Source organism: Drosophila takahashii, chromosome 3R (assembly GCF_030179915.1).
Source record: "Drosophila takahashii strain IR98-3 E-12201 chromosome 3R, DtakHiC1v2, whole genome shotgun sequence".
Taxonomy (NCBI): Eukaryota; Metazoa; Arthropoda; class Insecta; order Diptera; family Drosophilidae; genus Drosophila; species Drosophila takahashii.
Window position 1 is genome coordinate 10,236,573 of NC_091681.1, and position 15,965 is coordinate 10,252,537.

At 42.8% G+C, this 15,965-nt stretch overlaps 2 protein-coding genes across 5 annotated transcripts in view; one reads left to right on the forward strand and one right to left on the reverse strand.

Annotated features, from left to right (window-relative positions):
• The window catches only part of smash (smallish), a 60,820-nt gene that overhangs the window by 34,983 nt on the left and 9,872 nt on the right, over positions 1-15,965 (forward strand). For all 4 annotated transcript variants that reach the window (XM_044394744.2, XM_070217236.1, XM_070217237.1 and 1 more), the window contains 5 exons: positions 8,432-8,788; positions 9,906-10,112; positions 11,483-11,625; positions 12,322-12,478; positions 13,390-14,622. In XM_044394744.2, the coding sequence (XP_044250679.2) occupies positions 8,678-8,788; positions 9,906-10,112; positions 11,483-11,625; positions 12,322-12,478; positions 13,390-14,622 (1,851 nt within the window). In that variant the 5' untranslated portion in view covers positions 8,432-8,677. The remainder of the gene's footprint in view (positions 1-8,431; positions 8,789-9,905; positions 10,113-11,482; positions 11,626-12,321; positions 12,479-13,389; positions 14,623-15,965) is intronic.
• On the reverse strand, positions 105-722 carry LOC108066063 (uncharacterized). Its single transcript, XM_017154405.3, has 2 exons — positions 393-722; positions 105-331 (listed from the first exon to the last, which is right to left on the reverse strand). The coding sequence occupies exons 1-2, from the start codon at positions 720-722 to the stop codon at positions 176-178; spliced, it is 486 nt and encodes a 161-aa protein (XP_017009894.3). The 3' UTR covers positions 105-175.

The window sequence follows — 15,965 nt, forward strand, 5'->3', positions numbered from 1 at the left end:
CATTTATAACCCCTCTTCGTATCCATTAAATTTGCGTTTATTTTCGTGAGACCTTAGCTTTTTCGCATCTCATCATCTGAATACAAAGTAGTAAATGCCTTTTTGGTAATTTAAATGAACAGATTGCGTTATTCGTATATTAAGTAAAAGAAAAAATTATTAAACCATATAAGCTTTATGATAAATTCTCTTCAAACGAAAAATATATTGCTGTAGAAATTATAAGTACCTTATTAGTGTACCACTTTATTAGTATTAGGTACTCCCCTGAAGGAAGCGGCACTGGAATCTGCTCTCCTATGAGGTGAAACCCCATTACGTATACTGGACCCTGTAAAATATTTACTTTAAATACACTATTTCTATGATTGCAAGTAATACGAGTAACTTACCTGATAGGGGCACGTGAAATTAAAGTTGGAAAATTGTTTAAATAGATTAAAAACAAGTACTACCGGCGCTTCGTATGGCTTCCGCAAGAATCGACAGCCATCGATTGTGATATTGTAGAGCCACGGCATATACCCATTGCCCCGCTTGAATATTTGAGCGTGTACTCGAATGTTAGTGACTAGTTTATTCACAGTTCCATTGAAGCTCAGTGTGGTTCTGTCCCTTCGAATTGCCTTTAAACGACATTTGTGCACCGAAATCCAAGACTCATCCACTGAATCACAAACAAAGTTGGTGAACCTGAATCTAGAAGCGCTCTTAACGAACATTTTTGTTTGTTTTTGGTATACCGTTTTTTTAAGGAATTACTTACAATGAAACTTATTTCGACGGTAATATATAATGCAAGAATTACAGGTAAAAGGTTTGATCCATTTCCCATCGTGTCGAGTGCCACTATTGAGTACTTGTTGTGACACAAAACAGACATCCGTTTGTCCAATGATTCCATATCTATTGTACTTGGTCATTACCAGTACAAAATTAAGTGTCCATTTAAATATTGTACTAATTATACCTATTACCCAAGCTCTAAAAGGTATATTCTGGCCAGTGGCGAATCTAGGGTTTTGTTGTGGGGGGTGATATCAGAACAGTTTATTTGTTGCATACTTTTTGATTTGATTTATTGATATGGGTGATTCGCGCATGAGGGTGACACACTTTTTGTTTTACCCTGCATTTTGTTCATTAAAATAAACCAACAAACATTTCTTTTTCATTGACTAAAAAAATACAAAAGCAGTTTTGAAAGAAAAACTTGTATTTTGGGACACTTTAAAAAGTCAATAAAACGTACGGCTAAATTAATCCAAACATTTGGAAAATTTTTTTTTTGGATATTTAAGAATTTCACTTAGTCATCTGTTATTACGTGTTCCAAAACGGGTTAGCATAATTGCCTAATAATAATATTAGCATATTTGCTTTATTTGGTGAATTCATAAATATATCGATTTTTAAAGTCAAAAAGTGTATTTGCCATAGATGGAAGAAATTTCATTTTTTTCGCACAAATTTCCCCTAATGCTAAGATATTATGTTGAGATAATTTCAAAGCTTATAATAGATTGGCTGGCAACCATTAATTCATGCACCAGACCCCAAAGCAACATCAGAAATCATGGGTCCAAACAATGAAAATGAGATGGGTTCTGTTGCATGACCAGCGATGCGCACTGAAATAACGTTTAGTTGATTTTATGCTGCATGTGTTTGACAGATGTGCAGCAGAGCCATCGATGGTTTGGAGGCGAGATGGATTGCTGCTAGCTCATGTTGCATACATACTTTCTTTAGTCTCGGTGTGGAGCAAATGTACACGTAACTTTCAGCTGCTTTGGCTACCAAACTCTTGCCCCATACAAACGACGACATTAACCTCAAAACCTTAACAACAAGTGCAAAAAATGGGCCTACGCTTGCGGGCATTTGTTTTGCTTTAAAATATTAATGCTGCGGTACGACATATCAAGAATTATAATGAAAATGAAATGCTCTTTTAAAACTAATTGTGTTTTGAAATCAATTTTTATCCCGTGTCTTCATTATATTAATTTTATTTTAATTATGTGTAGAAACAAGATCATGCAAATATAGTATTTTTTTATAAGAATTATTTTAAAATATTTTAAAGCAATTTTAAGTCAAAATATTTTATGATGGAACCCAAAGCGTTATATAAAATTAAATCCTTCGTGCCTTCTTCCCTTCTGTGTATCGAATTAAACATTCTGTCACGCCTTGACTCGAGCTCGATTTATAAAGCCAAACGGCTATCCATGTATGAAATTTTAATTTCAGGCACAGAACATTCTTGGCAACCTTTTTTTTCTGGGGCGTGTCTCGTGGCTGCAGAGCTCTGGCTTTTGGTGGGTGTGTACGAATGTAAATGTTTAGCATGTAACTCATTTTTTACGCAAACAAAATAATTTGAACCTACTGTTGTGGCGGTACGCGAAATGGGTCAGTCCGAAAAGTGATCGTGTGGCAGGACGAGGGAATGATTAAAAAGCCCAGGCAGTATATTTGCGGAGAAATGTTTCTTCATGACATTGGAACCGTTCTTTGAGTGAAGCGAACAAAGTTTAGATACAGGTTTCTGGCCGCTCGAAATGTGTAATTTGCCCAAGAAAAAAAGTGCAACACAGATGGCAACACAATCTACTGGCAATTTCGGGCAGCAAACGGCAGTTGGCCTGAAATGCAACGTATCTAAGCGATACAGATACAAATGCTCCGAAATTGAAATCAAATTGCCGCCATAATGCAAATGCTGCAGTTTGTTCATTGTTTGCTTTTCCTTTCATTTGCTTGTTTTTTTTCCCAATTTTCCTGTTGATTTGGCAATTTTCAGCCCCCCGGATAGAGATAGCAATAGCAATAGCAATGGTGGCTGCAGACAGAGATGGAGGCATGCATGTCACCGGCAAAGAGTTACAAATTGCAACTCAGTGCCAGAAGAATGTGCCATGATAAGTCAATAACTATTATTAACACAGACCAGCGCTGCCGCGCAGTAACTCGCAGATTCAGATGGCGATCTCCAGATGCAGATAAAGATATAGCCGTACGATTTCAATTGCCGCTGATTGTATCTCGGTGGAGCGAAAGTGCATTTCGGCCTTATCGATATGGAAATGTTAATGAACTGAAAATTTTGCGTGTCGAATTGCCGAACAGTTCGCGCTGGGCATGTTTCCAAGATCTACGATCAGATCGCGACAGCGTGATAATTGCCCAGCTATGTTCAGTGTACTAGCATTCCGAGATTGCCATTGCTGTGATTGGAAAGGCAACAGCGACAGACAAAGACCAAAGCTGAAAACCCCTTCGAGACTCCGCTTCACACTTCACTTTCCATTTTGTTGTTTTCTGGCCACGCTTGAAAAATATTTCAATTAATGCAATCGAAAAATGAGTGGGCCAAATGAGAAATAGGAATCGTGGCTATGGCAAAAGGGTATAAATAGATTTTCACTGTGCATTTTGTACATTTCAATCGGTTTATCACGGAATCTAAAGAAATATTTGTTCGGTTTTTCCTTTACGTTTGCGATCTTCGTTTTCAATGTTGCTCCAAAAATATCTAATGATTTGCACACAATGCACTTGAAGCGAGTTGATTGGATCGTTAGTTTCTTGTTTTGTAATTAAAATGTTTGATCTTGACTTCTTTCTGATGTTTTTGACTTTTGTCACGTTCCTAGCGCTGTGTGGATTTCTTTAGTGTGCAGTTTTGAAAAGTCTTATGAAAGGTCTTAGTGGAAGAATAAATATGGGCACTTCCAAAATGTCGCTCGGGACATTTGCACACCTTTAAAGTTGAAAAAAAATTGTAAAACAATGGATTTTAATTTTAATTATGGGCTTTTCTTTTCACTCTTCCCAAGCTCTATTTTTGGTAAAAATCTTGATTTTGTACCACTTTTAGTTTTTAAGATATCGGTAAAAAACTGCCGTATTCGCTCGGGACAAAAATAGAAGTGGATTTCGGGGAAGTTCATACAACACCAGAAATTAGCGAATTCTGATGGAATACTTGAATGCGATTTTTTTTAGAATGTTGTTCAAACATGTCGCTGTGAAATGTTTTTGGTTTCACTCAAAAATTCTTTGCCGTTTTTTTTTTATGCAGTTTCAACCACATTCGCTCGGGACATGTCGCTCGGGACATTTTTTCCGACTGTTTTGTAAAGCGGATTTCTTTACCTCTATCTCTCAATTGCTGGATGTTTTGCTTTTAACTTAATAGTTTAGCATGTGAATGAAGCATTCAGTACAGAAAAATGTCACATATTAGCATTCCTATAAGATAAATTTACAACAGAAGACAGGTCCAAAAAATAACAAAAAAATAGCCAAAAACAGATTTTGGCGTATATTGGTGGGATTTGTCATAAAAATAATCAAACTATACTCCAAATTTGTAGTTAAGCTCAGTATTCAACTAATTAGAAACTAATATCGGGGCCAAATCATGTGGAAATATGTTTTATTCAAGTTTCAAGGTTTTTGGCTTGGTGGACTTTTTTTTGGAAGTGCCCATATATTCTATAATTTTGTTCCAGGGTCAATGCCTTTTAAATTTAATTTGTTTACGTCTTTCCTGATTTTCGCAAAAGTCTAATGACCTAGGATGGGACCTCTTGATCTTCATCTCCCGCAACCGGTTCACCAGCCCCATTACCCACAGCTGAAATACCCTTGATTGGCATCTATTAACCCCTCGATCATTGCACAACACTGGGCAAGTGAAATCGACAGCTGAAATGCCCGTGGAATACGTGTACATATGCTTTGGCATGGCATGTCACCTAATGCGCCTGATATCTTGCGGATACTTACATGTAACACGAAGAAAAAAGCATTCATTGAAGCGCATGGCATGGCCGTCGTCTCGATTTATGAGCCAACCCACGACATAAGCCGGTGTGAGGTGGGCGGTGGGAGGAGGGTGTTGCTGGGAGGTGTCTTGGCTGTGGTTCGGTGGGTTGGACTCAGTGAGTGATGGCTGCACATCAGCGCCCACAAAAGCAGCCGGCGACACTTTCAATTGCACGCCTCGAACTCGGATTCGGACTTAGATTGGGGTTCGGACTGCAGATTGAAACGGGCACGGGAAGTTGCACGGCACAAAATTAATTTTTACTACAGATTTTGTTTAATTTTAGGTTATGTAATCCAATTTGGGCATATGGAAAAAATATAGTTTAATTTTAAAACTTTATTTTCCTAATTTTTCTATTTATATATGTTCGACAAAGGTGGGCTTATAAACCAACGCCTCTTGAAATCAGCGTTCTCCAATTCCTTGAAATACAAAGCTGCAGATTGCTCTGAACTCTTGCTGTCATTTCTCTCAGTGCAGTCGCACTTTCTCGGTGTCGCGCTTTGATTTGTTTTCCATGGGATTTCTTGCTTTATTTTTATGGCTTCTTTTGGCGCAACAATTTGAATGTCATTAGTGTCAGTGGCCGGCAACTAACGGAGCTTGACACCATCTCGTCTCCACCGCCCAGTACCCACTGATGATTTTCCAGCGCCGACACACCCCACACACCCTGTGATTTTTCTTGTTCACACTTTTTAACGCGAGCGAGGCCGCGTTTGGCTGGAAACCAATTTTAATTGTAAGTCACGTTAAACATTAATTACAATGCCACTTTCCAGCCGGTCAACTCTTCGAGCTGGTCTACTTTTGCTTTTGTTACCGAATCGCGGTTACTCGAAAGTGTCGCCGGCTCCATTTAAATGTGCTGCTCCGCTCAGCAGATCATAAGCGAAGTCTCTGCCACTGGAGCGGCCACTAAGAAAACTACGGTTATTATTTGTTTTCCCCAAAGGAAAACACAAACCGAGCCATTGTTCTGGGGCAAAGTGCTCCATAATCTTGATTTTACTCGCCTGATAAGGTAATTCGTTTGCCCCTCTTTAGATTGAAGTCCCTGATAAATATTTAATTAGATATTTTGCTGGTACAGAACGGTCTGCTTATTGTTTGTCCCTCGTCTTCTAAGCGGAAAACAGACAATGATCGTCGTCTTTGAGTACGGAGCTCTGTTTGCATTCGTATTAGACGATGGTAAACAATATGCGAACAAGCTTCCAGTTGTGATTGAGTGGCTGGAGCTATGGTGATTCAGAATAATCTGAAAAAAGAAAAAGAGAAGAGAAAGCTTTTTCTAATCCGATCTTACCAAAGACTGAACTTTTTTCTCGACTTGTGCATTTATAATTCCACACTGATACAATCCTTTCGGTGCACCAAGATGGTTCTATACATTTAGCTTGTCTCTAATCAGAGAATGAAGTTTCTACTTCCAAAGGCCTCAAAGCCTTGCCCTTGTTTGCCTGAAACACCACTTTGTATGGATCGTTGGCTTGGGTTTTTCTTTGATGTTGCCAATCGCCGCTTTGGAGTGGCTCTAACCGCTGCTGCTAATTAGCTAAGACTCAGCTAAGACAACAGCGAAGACAATTGCGTGGCATTTACGCGCCGCTCTCTGGTACAGAAGAATTCTCCTTCCCCATTAGTATTCGCACTCTCTTCCACTTCTCGAGATCGTCATCAAAGTCGCCATTATTAATTAATTCAGCACCCGGGCCCATTCAAAAACATCTTGATACAATTTCCCGCCGAGAGCCGACATATAGGCGTCGTCTTGGCTTTGCGTCTCGATTGGCGCCATTAAGATAAGATTTAACGTTGATCTTTTCCTAACGCTTAATAATTATTGCTAATAATAATAAGCCCACACTCGGAAAAGTTCGGCGCGATTCTTATGTAAAAGATTAATCCCAGTCTTGCCTTTCCGTTAAATTCAAATTATTGCGATTTTCTGCTGCCGTCGTTGACCTGGTCATTAAAGTTATCTATTGAAGTGGTTTGTCTTTTGTTGCCGCTTTTGTTTTGGTCGTTAGGGTACATTTAAAGAAAAGAGGAAAGATAATGCACTGAAAAAGAAAAGCTGAATTGAGTAACTTTGTAAGAAGACATACGATATCTTCTAAGTTTGACTTTGATCGGAAAGAGATATAAAAAAATTAAAATTAATTAAAATCTTTATCCTTGAGTACAGATTTTCTAGGGTCAATTATTTTTCAAGTTTCTTCTGGAAAAAGGGATTCCCAATTTATCTCTGTGCAGTAAATGCTGCAGTTTCATTAGGTTAAAACCTCATCCCTCCGTTAATTGCCACAATTTGAAGGTTTTGCTTTAATTTCTCTTGCAGTTATTATATCTAATGACTTCGCTGTTGTTGCTTGCTGTATTTTATATGCAAATTAGCATTCAGAGACATCGGCATGAATGCTTAACATCACCATCAGCTCATGTTGATTAGCCTCGTGCCGTTGTGGAGTTTCATCTGGAGTCTTGAGTCTTCTGTCTTCTATCTCAAGTGCCTGTCTTCTCCACTTGCAAGAGTGGAGTGCAGAAAAACGTTGGCATGCTGATGGTTCTGATCAGTGCGAAAGAGAGATCGCGCTATGCAGAAAGATTAGAGATCGTAAACAAATCGAGATTTATCAGACAAACCGTTGATAATCCAAGTTGATGGCAGAATCTTTACAAGCACATTCCACCTAATGGAGCATTATGAAGGGTGCGAAGACCCCCTAATGATCAGCTTCAATTTCGATTTGTTTGTTCTTCACAATAAGTCCGGAAGCCACGGGCATACCTAATACTTATCAGCTGTCGTATTAACCTCATAATTATGACAGATACAGGCCCAGCAACTCATCCTCCCGACGGCAAAAGCCCGCTTCTCTCGCAACCTTTTGAACCCACTTTCTAGGAAAAACTGGAAACATGCTGGGTTGCATTCATGGAAAATTAATAAACAAGCTCGATTACAAGACGGGGGAAAACAGTAGAGTATCTAATAGTTATTAATTAGTAGGAGGGAATGAAAAGCGTAGCAAAACGATCAAAAAATACCGGGTCACATGGAGTGAATGGAGGGCAGGGAAAAATAAAGAAAAACAAAGCAACTCAGAGCTCGTGGGCCGACAGATGGATGACGAACGACGCGGATGACGACGTGGATGGGGCACGATGACGATGATGACTGCGGCAGAAGTTTAAAGATTGACCCGCATACCAGCGTGTGGGTCCCAGGCCGCTGAGGCATCCACCCAGACGAAGGGGGGCGGAGGGACGGAGGGGGAAGCAATTGCACAATTAGATAAAGCATCTTATGGCTGCACTTTGATGAATGTTAATTGAACTCCGCACTCGGCTTTTCGAGCATTGTTCAGCTGTCGTCGTCTGCCATCGTCTGCCAGTTGAGGAAATGCTTGAGAGTTCTTCTGCAGATCCTTCACGGATGCACTGGCTGAAACTAGCTCACCTGCCCACTCAACTAAGAGCTGAGAGCGGGGTTAATGGTTTCCAGATGAGGCCAGCACTCGAATTCCGACACCATATTATCGTGCGTTTCGTACTAAAAAAGGTGTTTCTTTTGTTTTGCAGCTAATGAAATTGGACACCTCCAGAAACCGCGCCCGATGCGCGTGGGTGGTGGCGCATCACCTTTGAATCGAACTCGGAGACATGTTGAGCCGCTGACCAGAGGCCAAGAAACCCGCGTAGGTGTCCGCTGCCATGTGAGCAGAGCTCAGTCGGCACACACAACACTCAACGGAAAGCCAAACTACAGAGAAGCGAAGCGCAGACGACAGTTACTCGCAGACAGGTTGCAGTAACACTAAGCTCCAAATGGAGGCCACCGATCAGGATGTCATGCTGGAGGGCGGCGAAGACCTGATGTCCACCTCGGCCACCTCGTCCACAAATGGCGGCGATAGCAACGGTTGCGGCAAAAAGCTGGTGAGTTTCCCTTGATTTTGGAGCTTAATAGGTGAAATATATTATCTAGGAAAATAGGTTCACAACGGAGTACAGTTTAAATGTATTACTTTCTTCAAAGCATTTCAACCGAACCGAAGAAAGTTTCTTTTAGTGTTTTGAGCGTTAACCTCTCTCGATAATGAAAGTTCTAAGGGGCTCCCCGAGTTCACTGCATTTGCGTGCCAGATTTGAGTCAAAGCCTACCATATTGACGGAAGTATTTGACGGCAATTGGCGATGAAGGGATGGCCATGCACCGTTTGACTTCTGCCATGCTCGGTGGAGGCCTCATGCTAATACTGCACCACTGCTCTTGAGTGGGTGGGTAAAAGCAATTGAAATACATACTGAGACCACTGCCAGCAGTTAAAGGTAAAAGCACGCTAGAGGAAAGCAGAAAGTAATAAAAAAGAACATCAATTATTTAATGGGTCCGTTTGAGCATAATGGAACAAAAAGAATGAACTGAAATAATTCTTCCACAGAATAGTGACTTTTTAAACTTGAACTCTGTTTTTTTAGAGAACCAAGTTTTTACTTATTTTTCATAAATTGCGTCTCTCTCGTCGTCTTAAAATATAAATATCCCATGCAAATCGCAAAAGTTTTGTAATACCTTATTTACAGCCCAAAAAAACATATTTACTTTATTGATTGCATTTATTCCCTTCGTAAATATAAAGCTGACTCAGATCTTGCATAAACTTTCTAAAAGGTGTAAATAAATCACAAAACGCAATCACTTAAGGACTCAAGGTTTTCCTTGGTCTGAAGTATTAGCCAACCAGAATTTCCATATAAGCCGCTGAATACTTTATTCAATTAAAGACCGCTCAAGGCTGCCAGCTTAATAAGCAAAATATTTAATGGGATTTAAGAGCAGAAAATACAGGCCAACTGCCCACACGTTTATATGGAAGCAGTATCAATGACTCCACTCCCTGGGCATCTGTCCGCTGACATTTGCATTTTGCATTTGACTCTCGCTCTCGAACCCCTGCCCCAATACCCTCCTCCAGCCAACTCCACTCAATTGGAGGCAATTCATGCTAATTAGAAATTTTATTGCATTTGCTGCATTTATTGTTAATTGCAGACCGTAACCTCGCCAGATCCCACATCGTACGTGACCAAGCAGCGAGTGACGCGGCCCACGCCTCCTGCTCCTTCGAAAAATCCGATGCAGTTCGTCCAGATCAAGCCCTGCAACCTCTACCAGACGGCGCAGGAGCAGCTGAAGAAGGCCGAGGAGGTCAAGAAGCTGAAGGAGGTGAAGAAGGAAGAGCCGGAGGAGTGGCAGAACGTAAGTCCATATTGATGATATCCGAGGAAAATCTCAACACTAAATTAAAAAGTCGTAACTGCATTTTGGAAGTTCTGGAGAACAAGCATATATTTCTGCATAAACCACCAGGCCAATATAGTATACTTGGTTTTTAAATGTTTAATGAAATACTTAATAGTCGGAGCCTAGAATTATTTGGACGATAAGGGTATCTACTGATCAGCTCTTTTCCATTTATTTTTTTATATTTGCTCACTGGCCGTTCGTAACTTCTCGCAACGGATAAACTAAAGCGAAACCACTTGGGCATGGCACATGGCACACGGCTCGTTATGGCCGCTCCAGTTTCCAATGCACGTCGCCCGTTAGCGGACAAAAAGATATTGCATTGCATAATCACTGTTACTATTACATTTTGTTGATAGTTTTTTCTCCGCCGCCTGCCTTTTTATTCGCTTCTATTTTCTTTGAGCAGCGTTATGTGTTACATGCAAATTTGCTGCTGCCATAACCCCGGCGAGGAGCTGCCTTTGACGTGACTGTACCCGCCTAATTATATCATACTCTGCCATTTCGATGCAGTCGCTGCATTTGAAGTGCCCCTTGGACGGTTGGTCAATGTTCCATGGGCAGCACGTTTATCGAAATTTCATAGGTTCCCAGACATAACTTTTGCGTTACGATTGTGTGCCAAAAACAAAAGGCCAAAAAAATCCATTAAAATGCGTACAGCGTTTTGGAACTGGGCGACCGACTTCGATGGGAAAGGAAGTCCAAATGCCGCTTTAATGGTCTTTGAGTGTAAATTGCTTTCTTTTTGTTTTATCATCCAATGCGAACATTTTTATTCCTCGATCTGAATTGCAGATCAATAAAGATCGAAGCCAGCCGGAAGCTTCTTAGCAGTTAGTCAAACGAGGAAACAAAAGAACTCCGATGTGATTAATAAAATAAAGTGATTATCGACATGAAAGAAATTTTCACGAGATAAACTGAATGAACATATCAGGTTATTCCGCTGTAATCTTAACTCTGGCACATCTCGTTGATTCATACAAAATGGGATCAGAAATTCTCTATATGTGTTCCGCGGTGACAGCTGAACATGAAACTGAGCGAAGTTCACGCGCTTCGAAAACATTTCACCTTTGTCACGTAGTTCCGCAGCCGCGTCAAAACTTTTTAATTGCCATCAAAAGAAACTTTTGCTCGTCCACTTCCACTTCCACAGTGCAAATAATACAATGACAATTTACACTTACACGTCTGCCATTTCATTTTCTATACTAACTTTCGCTACCTTTCTGCCCCAAAACAAAACACGGCCAACAATGCGATCTGGTGACAAACAACAAACAATAAATAATAAACGGCAAACACACAAACAGAACCTTGACAATTGGAAATCATCAAGGCGAAAACGTGTCGAACACATCATCGATCGTGCGGTGGAGACGAAGAAACTCGAGCTGGAGGAGCATGATCGCATGCGACGAAAATCGAAAACATTCACCGAAATGATGGAGGAGAGGCAAGTACAAGTCCCAGTTTCGATCGAGTGTCAAAAGTGTTCAAGTGTCCAAAAGGAATTTGTATCCTATCAAACGAAAAATAGCGCCAATCGTATTCCAATCACATGTTTCAAAAGTACTCTCAAATTGAATTAAAGTCTCCAGTGTAATGTCAATGTAGCATGCATTTGTTTAAAGATACAGGAGTGCAGCAGAAACAGCTTACCGCTGAATTCGTGCTGAATTCATACGTTTTTCATATGAAAAATAGCGCCAATCGAATTCCAATCACATGTTTACAAAGTTTTCCTAAATTTAATTAAACTGGAGACTTTAATTTTAATTTTAATGTCAATAATGTAAATAATGTAAAAGTTACAGGACTGCCACAGAAACTTCTAAGCGCTGAATTCGTGCTGAATTCATACGTTTTATGTTTTTCTTCATATGAATTCAGCCCGAATTTAGCGGAGAGCAGTTTCTGTGGCACCCCTAATGAATTGTTTCTTTGTAAAGTTTTAAATTATTTATTCTTCTTTAACTGAATATCAATTTAAAATTTATATTATCAACATTTCATAATATTTTAATCAATATTTGTTTCTGAAAATATTATTGTTGGTATTATTGTTAACGTAGGTTAACAAGTTGGGTTAAGCCCCCTTTAAGTGAACCCTTTCGAGTATATATATTTAAAAAATAAAATATCCTTACAGGGCTGAACGGGGTGGACCTCGGGGGCGTGCCAAGCTGGCTTCTCTGGCCGTTTACAACGAGGACGAGACGAACGATCTGAGTGATCTGGGAATCGGAACCAGCAGCGCCAGCGGAAAGAGCAGTCTGTCCGAGGACTATGACAATAATAGTGTTATGGTGCGTACAAAATAGGGGTCAATGTAAAAAATCACAACAGTGGCAATGACATAATTAGCTCCTTTTCTAGTACCAGTCCATTTTATTTAGTTTCTCTGTCTTAATATTTTTTTGCCATTATTAAGAGTCACTTATGGTGTGTGCTTGTCACGGCGTTTATAAACAATTACAACAAATTAACAATTAAATCTAATTTATAAGCATTTCGCCGCTAAGCTAAGGCTAAAGCATTAAATCGGCCAATGAAGCCTCATTGGAAAGTGTTGCCAGCAAAGCGATGCGACACGGGCTAATAAACACAAATAGTTTATTAATCAAATGCGCGCACAAGCACCACCACTATAAAATCATAATCATAAATAGTACACAATGAACCACAAACAATCGACGATGCACAGACAAATAAAACGGAGATTCCTTTCAAGATTGAAATTGAGCGAGAGATCGAGCTGCGGATTGGGCAATTAGACGCGCCTGTCGACGGGCCATAAAATGTTGAGCTGCAAACTGTGGAAAATATATGACATCTGGGACCTTAGGGAATTGGGTGGAAAAGATTGGAAAAATTCAAGAAAATGCCTTTGTATATATATAATTCAAATGTAAGCGTAATATCTGCAAATATCATATTACTATAAATGAGCAATTTTCTTTAAATATTCAGATTCGTTTGCGCAATACAGAATATAACTTAAACTTTTCGAATATTTGCAAGAATTTTAATTTAAATTCTCATATTTGACTTTAAATTGTTTCTTGAAGCCACATATCTAAAATAGGAGATAATTTTTCTAGCTACATGAAATATTTTGAGGTGTAATAGAGCTATGTTCTTTGTCGCATAATATTCTACCATATCTTTTTAATATTAATTCACCCATTTTTAAACGAATTTCATCTGCCTTCCCTAGAGCGACCATGCCGCCGAGCTGGACAAGGCGATTGGAGCAGCTGGCTCTGGAGCTGCCGGGGCAACCTCCCGAAACGTGGACGAGCAGCAGAATCACATCAACCGCAACGGCAGCAATGGGAACCACGGTAACGGAGTGGCCGTTGGCCAGGCGGTCATCGCCAATCCCACCAGGGCTGCAGGCAGGGAGTACATTTCCTCGCCAGGATACGACACGTCGTCCAGTACGGCGCCAGCTAGTTCGCCGGATCCATGTGAATACACCTACGAGGGAGCCATCCAGGACTACAAGCAGCGGGTCCAGAGGGCCAGCAGCAACGGCAACGGAAATGCCAATGGCAAGGTGATCGGAGAACCCATTGCGTATCCCACAAGGCGTGGATCCAAGATCGAGGATCGCCTGAGCGGCTTCGAGGTGACTTCGCCCAGCGACACGCAGGAGGGCGTGGAGAAGCCAAAGGTGGACGTGCCCAAGGTGGACATCTCCAAGCGGAAGGAGATCTTCGAGCAGGCCAAGGCAGAAGTGTCCAATGGAGCGGCCTCCGCTGCCCCCAAAGTGGTCCTTCGGGATCGCCTAACCAACGGCAATGCCACTCCCACAGCCCCCAAATCGGATGTGAGGCGTCTTTCCGGCGACATATCCAGCATTCGGGACCGCATGCAGAGTTTGGAGCAGCAGCGGAAGGCCTTCAATTCCAGCAAGAGTGTCGACGTGCCGGTGCCGCCGCTCAAGCAGCGTCTGAACAGCCTGCAGCAGTCCGTTACCAAAGAGGAGCAGAAGAAGCCACCGCTGGTGGCCCTCATCGATGCCAGGCAACTGGAGATCATGAGGGGCGAGGAGGAGCGAATGCGCCAGCAGCAACAGCAGCAGAAACTGCAAACCACTGTGCTCGCTCCTCCGCCAGCACCGCCGGCCTTGGTTATAGAGGAACCACCGGTGGCAGCCACCAACGACGACAGCGGCATTCAGGAGGACAACGCGGAGGAGCTGCAGCAGCAGCAACTCAACGCAGCCATCGCCGCCTTGGCGCTGGAGGAGCGGCAGTTGGAGGAGGCGGCCAATGCGGTCAACCAGATCGAGGCGGAGTTCGATGAGCTGACCGATCTGAATCCCTCGCCATTGCCACCTTCGCCGGCTCATCCGGCGGTCCAAGCCAACGTCCAAGCCGCTCCGGCTTCATCGCAAGCGGCCAATCAAGCGGCTGCTCCTCCATTGCGGGACATGGAATTTAGTGTAAGTTCTACTAACAATTTTATCGAATCCGCTAAGTTAAGTCCCTGTGATGTTGATGTAGTAGCTGCTTCAGCGGTGTCGGTGTCCAAGTCTGGCCCCACTCCCAATCCCCCATCCACTTCCTCCCCCAATTGTAACTTGCGTAGAAAGCCCTCCAACGAAATGGTCCATCATCGCAATTTGCTTAAAATGTTCAAGGAGACCTTTCAGAACGACGACGATTTGAAAGAGGTCGGTGAGCCGGTCACTTCGCCGGGTCAGTTTAGCCAGATCTTTGATTTTACCAATCAACCAAGTAATCCCTCGATACCAGCACCCTCGAGTCCGATCCCCACCCAAATACCACGTCCCCTGGGCAAACCGCCCATGTCGCCCAAGGCCGTGAGACTGGCCTCCAGTCCCAGGGCTCAGATTAATCCCGTAGGTTCGCCCACGAACCCCGGGCCCTCGCCTCCGCAATTCAGTATCAATGGACGCGTAGAGATTTTCAATTCACGGCAACTGGACAAGCCGCCAACGCCGCCAGCTCCTCCCAAGCGAACTGTGCGGATTGAGCAGCCACCCAAGGAGGCAATTCCGGCGCCTGATGTGGTGATGTGTGCTCCGCCCACGACCATTGTTCATCCCGATGAGCTGCCCAAGCCAAATACCGTGAAGGCCTTGTCCAATTGCTTCAGCCAAGGCGATTCCACGCCGGTTACCTCGCCCATTATGTCGCCCAAGCCTTTGCCCCGGAGTCGCATTCCCCAGATCACACCGCCGGCCTCTCCGAAGCCCCTGAAACGAGCTACGGTAGATGAGGTGTACCGCAGCTCCGGCGACTATGCTCCGCTGGTGGGCCAGACCAAGGCGATTGTGCACACGCCCCCTAGCAAATTGAACCTTCAGATTGATCCCCTTGCACCCAACGACTCACTGTACCTGCACACATCTTCGCCCAGCGAGATGCCCTCCTTGAAAGCCTGTTCCCCCAATGAGTCCAGTCTGTTCAAATTGGCTTCATCGAGACCCACCTCGCCCTCTGTGGAGGTGCAGGTGGCTCTGTGCCAGCAGTTCCTGGACAGAGAAGCGCCCAGGGATATTCAGCTGGCCGATGAGGACCGTAGGATTTTAGAGCAATTCGCTGTGGATGAGGTGCCCTGTGATAGGATCGATGTGACCAAGTCACCGCTGCCCAGTACTGGTTACCAGAATGTGGCCGAGGACCTGGTGAAGCCCCAGGCAGTGAGAGAGCTGCAGCTGGAGGAGATTCCCAGCCAGGAAGACATTGCGCTGTGTGCGGGACTGCTCGATTGCCTGGCTCCGGCGCAGGAACCCCTCTGCGACAGCATCGATGTGAAGAG

Excerpts from the sequence above, each read along its gene's own strand:
- LOC108066063 (XM_017154405.3), bottom strand. The coding sequence starts at position 722 with ATGTTCGTTAAGAGCGCTTCTAGATTCAGGTTCACCAACTTTGTTTGT. Across the intron at positions 332-392 it reads ATTTCACGTGCCCCTATCAG|GGTCCAGTATACGTAATGGG; the intron begins GTAAGTTACTCG and ends AATATTTTACAG.